The sequence below is a fragment of the Calidris pugnax genome, unplaced genomic scaffold (assembly GCF_001431845.1).
Source record: "Calidris pugnax isolate Ruff unplaced genomic scaffold, ASM143184v1 scaffold66, whole genome shotgun sequence".
Taxonomy (NCBI): Eukaryota; Metazoa; Chordata; class Aves; order Charadriiformes; family Scolopacidae; genus Calidris; species Calidris pugnax.
This window is the reverse complement of record NW_015090777.1, coordinates 14,225-24,328: the sequence shown is the minus strand read 5'-3', so window position 1 is coordinate 24,328 and position 10,104 is coordinate 14,225. Positions and strand designations below refer to the sequence as shown.

General features: G+C 55.3%; 1 protein-coding gene and 1 long non-coding RNA gene across 2 annotated transcripts in view; both read left to right on the top strand.

Annotated features, from left to right (window-relative positions):
- Nucleotides 1-1,517: 1,517 nt before the first annotated feature.
- Nucleotides 1,518-4,678, top strand: LOC106892247. Its single transcript, XR_001412836.1, has 4 exons — nt 1,518-1,539; nt 1,989-2,009; nt 2,375-2,395; nt 4,458-4,678. It is a non-coding gene; the product is annotated as an uncharacterized LOC106892247 (long non-coding RNA).
- Nucleotides 4,679-8,592: 3,914 nt separating this feature from the next.
- LOC106892193 (butyrophilin subfamily 2 member A2-like) overlaps nt 8,593-10,104 on the top strand; it is a 6,195-nt gene continuing 4,683 nt past the window's right edge. The window contains 3 exon segments of the mRNA XM_014949207.1: nt 8,593-8,960; nt 9,285-9,369; nt 9,829-10,030. Of these exon segments, the coding sequence (XP_014804693.1) occupies nt 8,871-8,960; nt 9,285-9,369; nt 9,829-10,030 (377 nt within the window). The 5' untranslated portion in view covers nt 8,593-8,870.

Sequence of the window (10,104 nt, the reverse complement as noted above, 5' to 3'; positions counted from 1 at the left end):
CCTCTCCATCCCTGCATCCCCTGGGTCCATGGAAAACCCGGGGGGAGGTGCCTTGGGGGGTGGGCGGCTTGGGGACACCAGAGTAGGGATGGACACTCTCCCCTCTCCAGAGTCTCTGGGGAGAGTTTGTGGGAATTGATCAGGCTGGAGGAAGCCATCCTAGGGACCAAGGGAGTGTTTTCCCACTCCCCAAGAAAGGAGGAGTTTGGGGTTTCCCCATCTCTGCTTACTCCTTCTTGGGCACTTTTGGGATGAGAAGCTGTCCTCTCTGACCAAATATTTCTTTTGCTTTCCAGAGGAACAAGCTACACAGTTGGGTGAGTCTCCGTGAGCTCCTCCTGGCTTGGTGTCCCCTCCCGGGTGCTCTGTGCTTGGCACCTTCCCCATCCCCTCCATCCCAGCAACCCTTGGGTTTGGGCCTGCCCGAGGGAGGTGCCTGGGGGGCTGGGCAACTCGGGAACACTAGACCAGGGATGGACCCTCTCCGCTGCCCAGACTCCCTGGGGACCAGCCATGGGACATGACCAGGCTGGAGGAAGCCATCCCTGGGGGGACCCAGAAGTGCTTTCCTACTCCCCAAAAAGGAGGAAATTGGGGATTCCCCAGCCCTGCTTACTCCTTCTTGAGCACTTTTGTGATTAGAAGCTGTCCTCTCTGACCAAATATTCCTTTTGCTTTCCAGAGGAACAAGCTGCACTGTTGGGTGAGTCTCTGTGAGCTCCTCCGGGCTCGATGTCATCCTCCTGCCCCTCTATGCTTACCCTTTCCCACCTTGCCCGTCCTCTCCACCCCTTCATCCCCTGGGTCTGAGTAAACAACGAGGGGATGTGCCTGGTGGGGTGGGCAGCTCAGGGACACCAGAGCCCATCCTCTCCATCCCTGCATTCCTTCGGTCCAGGGAAACCCTGAGGGGAGATGCCTGGGGTTTGGCATCTCATGGACACCAGAGCAGAGATGGACCCTCTCCCCTCAGCAGAGTCTCTGGGGAGAGATTTTTGGACTTGCCCAGGCTGGACGGAGCCATTCACAGGGTTTGGGGGGTGTTCTCCCACTCTTAAAAGGAATTTGGCCTCTGCCCACTCCTGTAGTTGCAGGTGTCTCTCTCTGACCAAATATTTCTTTTGCTTTCCAGAGGAACAAGCTACACAGTTGGGTGAGTCTCCGTGAGCTCCTCCTGGCTTGGTGTCCCCTCCCGGGTGCTCTGTGCTTGGCACCTTCCCCATCCCCTCCATCCCAGCAACCCTTGGGTTTGGGCCTGCCCGAGGGAGGTGCCTGGGGGGCTGGGCAACTCGGGAACACTAGACCAGGGATGGACCCTCTCCGCTGCCCAGACTCCCTGGGGACCAGCCATGGGACATGACCAGGCTGGAGGAAGCCATCCCTGGGGGGACCCAGAAGTGCTTTCCTACTCCCCAAAAAGGAGGAAATTGGGGATTCCCCAGCCCTGCTTACTCCTTCTTGAGCACTTTTGTGATTAGAAGCTGTCCTCTCTGACCAAATATTCCTTTTGCTTTCCAGAGGAACAAGCTGCACTGTTGGGTGAGTCTCTGTGAGCTCCTCCGGGCTCGATGTCATCCTCCTGCCCCTCTATGCTTACCCTTTCCCACCTTGCCCGTCCTCTCCACCCCTTCATCCCCTGGGTCTGAGTAAACAACGAGGGGATGTGCCTGGTGGGGTGGGCAGCTCAGGGACACCAGAGCCCATCCTCTCCATCCCTGCATTCCTTCGGTCCAGGGAAACCCTGAGGGGAGATGCCTGGGGTTTGGCATCTCATGGACACCAGAGCAGAGATGGACCCTCTCCCCTCAGCAGAGTCTCTGGGGAGAGATTTTTGGACTTGCCCAGGCTGGACGGAGCCATTCACAGGGTTTGGGGGGTGTTCTCCCACTCTTAAAAGGAATTTGGCCTCTGCCCACTCCTGTAGTTGCAGGTGTCTCTTGAGAAGATCTCCTCTCTCATCACTCATTGCTTCTATTTTTCCTTTCCAGAGCAACAAAATGCAGAACTGGGTGAGTCTCCGTGAGCAGTTCCTGACTTGATGTCCTCTCCTGTGGGATGTGTATTCGGCCCCTTCCCCTCCTGCCCACCCTCTCCATCCCTGCATCCCCTGGGTATGGGCAAATGACGAGGAGACGTGCCTGGGTAACTCGGGGACACCAGACAAGGGATGGACCCTCTCCCCTTCCCAGAGTCCCTGGGCACCAGCCATGGGACATGACCAGGCTGGAAGGAGCCATCCCTTGGGACCCAGGGAGTGTTTTCCCACTCCCTAAAAAGGAGGAATTTAGGGTTTCCCCAGCTCTGTTTATCTTTCCTGAGTAATTATGGGGTGAGAAGCTGTCCTTTCTGACCAATTATTGCTTTTGCTTTCCAGAGAAAAAACGTGCACTGCTGAGTGAGTAACCATGACGTGAGTCTCTGTGAGCTCCTCCGGGCTCGATGTTCTCCTCCTGGCCCTCTATGCTTACCCTTTCACACCTTGCCCGTCCTCTCCATCCCTGCATCCCCTGGGTCTGGGCAAACCCTGAGGGGATGTGCCTGGTGGGGTGGGCAGCTCGGGGACACCAGGGCAGGGCTGGAACTTCTCCCATGTCCAGAATCCTTGGGGACCAGCCAAAGGACATGACGAGGTTGGAGGGAGCCATTCAGAGGCTTTTGGGGTCTGTTCCCACTCCCCATCAGAAGGAATTTGGGATCTGTCCAAGCTCTGCCCACTCCTACAGGAGCAGCCATGGAGTGGTCTCCCACTCTTAAAAGGAATTTGGCCTCTGCCCACTCCTGTAGTTGCAGGTGTCTCTTGAGAAGATCTCCTCTCTCATCACTCATTGCTTCTATTTTTCCTTTCCAGAGCAACAAAATGCAGAACTGGGTGAGTCTCCGTGAGCAGCAACTACCCTCAGTGCTTACTTCTTCCGAAGGAAAGGTGAGTTTGCATCACCACGATGTTTTGCCTTCATTATGGAAGCTCTTTGGGCAAAGGAAGGATGGGGAGAAGGACACGGGTTGTGGGTGGCAGGAGAGGGAGCATGGGCAGAGCATCTGTCACGTGGGAAGGTCCAAGAGACCCTGGGGAGATGGTGCCAGGGATGAAGCAGCTGCTCTCCTGACCTTCTCTTCCTCTGCCTTTGCTTTCCAGTGGTGCAGTCCAGAGCACTGGGTGAGTCCTTCTGGCCCCTGCCACCAGCAAAGCCTCCCTCTGGGAGGGATGTGGATTTGCATGTTTCTTGCTGTTTCTCTGGTCATTGATGTGTGTTGCTGGAGCCCAGAAGGGACCTAGAGAGCCCTGGGGTTGGGAACTGAGCCCAGGAGGTGTCCTGGGTCATGGGAAGAAGCAGGGACCAGTACTGACTGAGCTTAAATCAGGCTGAACCTTAAATCTCTGCTGAAGTCAGGCGTAACTGCAGAGTGCGTGGATGGTCTGGGGTGGGGATCGGAGGGCAGGATCCCCTGCTGTGAGCCAAGGGGCCTTTTCCCATTTCCCAAAGAGAAGGAATTTGGGCTCAGCCCGTACTCTGCCTGCTCACGCCACGGGGTGAGAAGCTGTCCCCTCTCGTCACTCATTGCTTCTGTTTTTCCTTTCCAGAGCAACGAGATGCAGCACTGGGTGAGTCTCTGTGAACTCCTCCTGGATCTCCTCTCTCATCACTCATTGCTTCTATTTTTCCTTTCCAGAGCAACAAAATGCAGAACTGGGTGAGTCTCCGTGAGCAGTTCCTGACTTGATGTCCTCTCCTGTGGGATGTGTATTCGGCCCCTTCCCCTCCTGCCCACCCTCTCCATCCCTGCATCCCCTGGGTATGGGCAAATGACGAGGAGACGTGCCTGGGTAACTCGGGGACACCAGACAAGGGATGGACCCTCTCCCCTTCCCAGAGTCCCTGGGCACCAGCCATGGGACATGACCAGGCTGGAAGGAGCCATCCCTTGGGACCCAGGGAGTGTTTTCCCACTCCCTAAAAAGGAGGAATTTAGGGTTTCCCCAGCTCTGTTTATCTTTCCTGAGTAATTATGGGGTGAGAAGCTGTCCTTTCTGACCAATTATTGCTTTTGCTTTCCAGAGAAAAAACGTGCACTGCTGAGTGAGTAACCATGACCTCCTCCTGGCTCGATGTTCTCTCCTGGGCCCTCTATGTTCGGCCCCTTTGCCCCTTGCCCATCCTCTCCATCCCTGCATCCCCTGGGTCTGGGCAAACCCTGAGGGGATGTACCTTGTGGGGTGGGCAGCTCGGGGACACCAGGGCAGGGCTGGAACTTCTCCCATGTCCAGAATCCTTGGGGACCAGCCAAAGGACATGACGAGGTTGGAGGGAGCCATTCACAGGCTTTGGGGGTCTGTTCCCACTCCCCATCAGAAGGAACTAGGCATCTGTCCAACCTCTTCCCACTCCTACAGGACAGGCCACGGGGTGAGAAGCTGTCCCCTCTCGTCACTCATTGCTTCTGTTTTTCCTTTCCAGAGCAACGAGATGCAGCACTGGGTGAGTCTCTGTGAACTCCTCCTGGATCAGTGTCCTCTCCTGGTCTCTCTGTACTCGACCCCTTCCCCTCTTGCCCATCCTCTCCATCCCTGCATCCCCTGGATCTGGGGAAACTGCAATGGGATGTGCCCAGAGGGATGGGCAGCTTGCGATCCCCAGACCAGGGATGGGACCTTTGCCCTTCCCAGAGCCACTGTGGATGGGCCAAGTCATGTCACCTGCTCTTGTCTCTCTTTCTAGCTTGGAGAAACTTTCTGCTTCCTGAGAATCCAGGTAATGTGTATTTTTATTTTATGTTCTTTTATGGGTTGTTCTTCTCCCCACTCCCTAAAAAGGAGGAATTTAGGGTTTCCCCAGCTCTGTTTATCTTTCCTGAGTAATTATGGGGTGAGAAGCTGTCCTTTCTGACCAATTATTGCTTTTGCTTTCCAGAGAAAAAACGTGCACTGCTGAGTGAGTAACCATGACCTCCTCCTGGCTCGATGTTCTCTCCTGGGCCCTCTATGTTCGGCCCCTTTGCCCCTTGCCCATCCTCTCCATCCCTGCATCCCCTGGGTCTGGGCAAACCCTGAGGGGATGTACCTTGTGGGGTGGGCAGCTCGGGGACACCAGGGCAGGGCTGGAACTTCTCCCATGTCCAGAATCCTTGGGGACCAGCCAAAGGACATGACGAGGTTGGAGGGAGCCATTCACAGGCTTTGGGGGTCTGTTCCCACTCCCCATCAGAAGGAACTAGGCATCTGTCCAACCTCTTCCCACTCCTACAGGACAGGCCACGGGGTGAGAAGCTGTCCCCTCTCGTCACTCATTGCTTCTGTTTTTCCTTTCCAGAGCAACGAGATGCAGCACTGGGTGAGTCTCTGTGAACTCCTCCTGGATCAGTGTCCTCTCCTGGTCTCTCTGTACTCGACCCCTTCCCCTCTTGCCCATCCTCTCCATCCCTGCATCCCCTGGATCTGGGGAAACTGCAATGGGATGTGCCCAGAGGGATGGGCAGCTTGCGATCCCCAGACCAGGGATGGGACCTTTGCCCTTCCCAGAGCCACTGTGGATGGGCCAAGTCGTGTCACCTGCTCTTATCTCTCCTTCTAGCTTGGAGAAACTTTCTGCTTCCTGAGAATCCAGGTAATGTGTATTTTTTTTAATTTTTTTTTATGTTCTTTTATGGGTGTTTCTTCTCCCTTTCCCTCTGTCTGAGGTGTAACTGGGCTGTCCAGCAAAGGGACTGGCCATGCCCAGGTGTGTTGGTGACTCTGACCCCCCCGGTGAATCCAGGTAATGTGTATTTTTTTTAATTTTTTTTTATGTTCTTTTATGGGTGTTTCTTCTCCCTTTCCCTCTGTCTGAGGTGTAACTGGGCTGTCCAGCAAAGGGACTGGCCATGCCCAGGTGTGTTGGTGACTCTGACCCCCCCGGTCCATGGCACTGGGCTGGATCTCACCCCTGTTTTCTTGCCATTCAACCCCGTTCTGATTTACACCGTGGTGCCCCAGAGGTGCCATCTCCTCCTGAGACCCCTTTCACTGCCCAGACCAGCTCCTCTCCCCATCCTGCTACTCCCTTGGGGCTGCAGCTGCACCAGTGCCTCTTCCCGTGGGACTGAGCTTGGCCATGGCTGTGGTGGGGCCATCCCCGTAGCGGAGATGGAGAGAAGGAAAGAAGATGCCTAGTCTCCTGCCCCACTGGGTCCCTCCTGGCCCTGGGGTTGGGGGTGAAACCTGCCCAGCACTGAGCTCTGATGCTCTGACTCCTCCTGTCCCCTGCAGATGTGGTGACCCTGGATCCAATCACAGCTCATCCAGAGCTTGTCCTGTCGAAGGATTTGAGAAGCATGAAGCATGGACCCGCATGCCAGAACCTGACTGACCACACCAGGAGATTTAGTCATTGGCACTGTGTGCTGGGCCAGAATTGGTTCTGGGAGGGGAGGCACTGCTGGGAGGTGGAGGTGAAGGGGGAGGTGGGAGGCGATTCATGGTGGGGTGTTGGGGTGGCCAGAGAGTCTGTGGAGAGGAAGAGGAGAGTGGATCTGAGGCCTGAAGAAGGGATCTGGGCAGTTGACAGGTATGAAGGGCAGTTCAGGGCTCTCACCTCTCCTCCCACCCCCCTGTCCCTGTCCCCGCTCCCCAGGAGGATCTTGGTCTGTCTGGACTGCACACAGGGGCTGGTGACTTTCCTCAACGCTGACACTGGGGGTGAGATCTTCACTTTCTCACCAGTCTCGTTCCGCAGGGAGACCCTGCGCCCCTGGTTTTTGCTGGAGACAGAGGAAACCCAGCTGTGCCTCAGGGGCAGCACTTGCTAAACCTTCAGCCCCACTTCCATCCCCACCACTGGCTCCAGCAGACCCTGTCCTTTTCCAGAGACTCCCTGTGCTCCTCTCCTGGACCCTGCAGGAGATGTCCCTCCCTGCCCTGCCCCAGAGTGGGAGTGAGATCAGGGGCTGCTGTGGGGTCTCCGAGCAGGGGGGGGTGTCCTTGTTTCAGCTTTGATGGAGTTAATTTTCTTTCTAGTATCAGCTACATTTTGGATTTAGTGTGAGAATGCCATTGGTCACACATGATTATATACGTGGCTGAGAAATGTTCACATCAGTTAAAGGCTTTTCTGGCTTCCCCTCGCAGCCGAGAGGGAGCACGGCCAGGATTAGGCAACCAAAGGGATATTCCACCCCACAGACGTCCTGCTGGGCATAGAAATAGGGGCTGCCTGGGGGCTGGGACCCTCCATCACTGCCGAGGATGAGCTGGGCAATCAGTCCTCAGGTACTGAGGGCAACTGGTGTTGTATCACTTTATTTTGTATATTTTTTTACAATGAATAATGTTATTTTCCTCTCCTGTAACTGTTGTCTTAAACTGTTTACTTCATTCCAACCCACAAAGTGACTTCCCATCCTTCTCTCCCTCTTCTCACCAACCTACTGAGGGGGAGGTGGGAAGTGAGGGAGCCGTTGGCTGGGGTTAAACCATGCTGGGGGGCAAGGGACCTCTTGGACCATCATGGTCCCACCTTGGTCCCTCTTGGAACCCCTTGAGCCCTCTTGGATCACCAGGGAACCTCTTGGAAGCCCCTTGGAAACCCTTAGATCCCCTTGGGCCCCCTTAGAACCCCTTGGATCCCCTTGGAGCTGTGCTGGAACACCCTTGAACACATCTGACTGCCTTAGTCCCCTTGGAATTCCTTGGATCCCCTCAGATCCCCCTCCAATCCTCTCAGATCCTCTGGAACCCCTTGCAACCCCTTGGATCCCCTGGGCTCTGCCCGGCATGTACTCACCAGGAGCATCCCTCTGTGCGCCAAATGGTTTTGTACTGAGCGTGGGGCAGATGAGATGGAACCCCCCTTGGTCATGTTGGTGACCTCCCTCGTGTTCCCCCCATTCCTCAGCCGAGGCCAAACTGAGAACTGGAATTATTACATAGAAAGTTCCTGAGACTGATGGGCTGACGAGACTTCTTCCCAAATAAACAAATGTCCTGAAACACCAATAAAACCCCCCAAAAGATGGATGGAACAGAACCAGCACAGGTGGATGATTCATCATAGACTGGTCTGGGGTTTGCTCCTTCCTTTGCGACAATGGCTGTACACAGCAAAATCAGCCCTTTTTGGGGGGAAAAATCCTGCTTACTATGGAAACATTCCCACCCTGCACCATCCTGCACTCCTTATTTTGGGCATGGGCTTGCCATGCATAAGGTGGGACACTGGGGACAGCAAGGGACACCTCCTCCCCAGGGATGGGAGGTCCCCAAGGTGACAGGGCACAGCTGGTGTGTCCCCACACTTCAAGGCCCCCCCAAATCCCATCTTGTCCCTGGCTCCCCACAGGCTCCTGGCTGTTGTGGGGCTGCAGGGACACTGCTGGGCTCCACTCCCATGTCCAAAAATCACAACAAAGCTCTCCATCCTACACAATATCCTCCCCCAAAAAACCTATGATCCTTCATTTTCCTCACTTGTCTTTTTTTTTCCTTTCTTATCTTTTTTTTTTTCCTTTCCTTTCTTTTTTTTTTTTTTTTGGTTCCTGGGATTTTTGGGCTGTTGAGTTTTGATCCTGAATAGACAAATGTCCTGAAACACCAATAAAAAACAGTGCAGGTGAATGATTTATCATGGCCTGGTTAGAACTTTGCTCCTTCCTTTGCAACAATGGCCGTACACAGGAAAATCAGCCCTTTCTGGGGAAAAAACCCTGGCTATTTCTGGGTGCAAAACCTCACTGATGTCCCTGCCCCAGCACAGGCTGCTGGGAGAGACGCAGCCCTGGGAAAAGCCACCTCCACCCCCTCCCATCCAGGAACGGGGAGGGTGATGGTTTCGCATCACTGCTTTAGCACTGGCAGTTCATTTTAAGACTCTGGGCTTGTTGATCTGGCTGAGTTCTGGATGAGGAATCTGAGCTCACAACGAGGGAGGTGGAGCCTTAAACCGTTTCCCGGAATTCTGGATCCTGGAAACGAACAAAGGTTGGAGATGGTGGGTGCAGCTCCTACAGCTCGGTGAGTGAATTTCCTTTCTGCAAGGGAATTAGAATATTGAATTAATTTCAAGTCTTTGGAAGGGATTTTGAGTAAATCTTGGGGAGGGCAGTGGGACAGAGGAGGGGCTGCACTGGGAGCTGTGCGTGGATCCTGTCCTGCCCTCGACCAAGGGTTCCTTCCGACGTCAGGGTACAGGTGGTTTGGTGGGATTTCTGGAGCCCCGTTGGGGGCAGGTGCAGCCCTTCTTCCCCATCCCCTCCATGGTGGCTGTAACCCCCCCTTGCCCTCCCTCTGCCTCCCTTCCCACCCTCTTCTCCAGCTCCGGACGCAGATGGGGTTCCCCAGGAGCCCATGGGGCCTCCTCAGTCCTTTCCTGACTCTCCACCTCCTCCGGTTGGGATCAGGTAGGGATCCTGCAGGGCTGGGGGGGCTGAGTGTGCTCTGGGTGGCCGATGTGGGGCAGGGGAGGTGCTGTGGGGCAGGATGAACTGAGCCCAGAGCTCGGCCATGCATGGCTTTCACTTTCCCTTGGTCTTGTGATGCGATATGTCCATTGCCCTGGGGCATCTTCAGTCCCACCCTGCGGTGCTCCCCCAAAGCTTTTGTCCCCTCTGCAAGGCCTGGCTGGGCTGGGGGATCATGATTTTCCGGACAAGTTCCCACCCCGAGGAATCCTCCTTCTCCTTCGAGTCCTCCTGCTCCCTCTCCAGTTTCTCCAGTGTCTTTGGGCCATGGGGAGGGCAAAGCAACACCCACGGGATGGAGTGGGCACCGCTCACTCCAAGCTGGCCCCTTCCCATGCGATGCCCGTAAATTAACATGGGTGCAACCTCCCTCCCTCTGTGTCCTTCTCTGTCACCCAGCGGACTTCAGAGTGGTGGGACCAAGGCAACCTCTCCTTGCCACCGTGGGGCAGGACATCGTGCTGCCCTGTCACTTGTCACCACACATGGATGCTTGAAGCTTGGAGATCAGGTGGATCCGGCACCAACTCTCTGAAACGGTGCACCTCTACCGAAATGGAGAGGACCTGGATGGTGAGCAGATGGAGGAATATAATGGAAGGCGAGAGTTGGACAGAGATGGTCTGCACAGTGGGAGCCTGGCCTTGAGAATCTCTGAATTAAGTCCATTTGGTA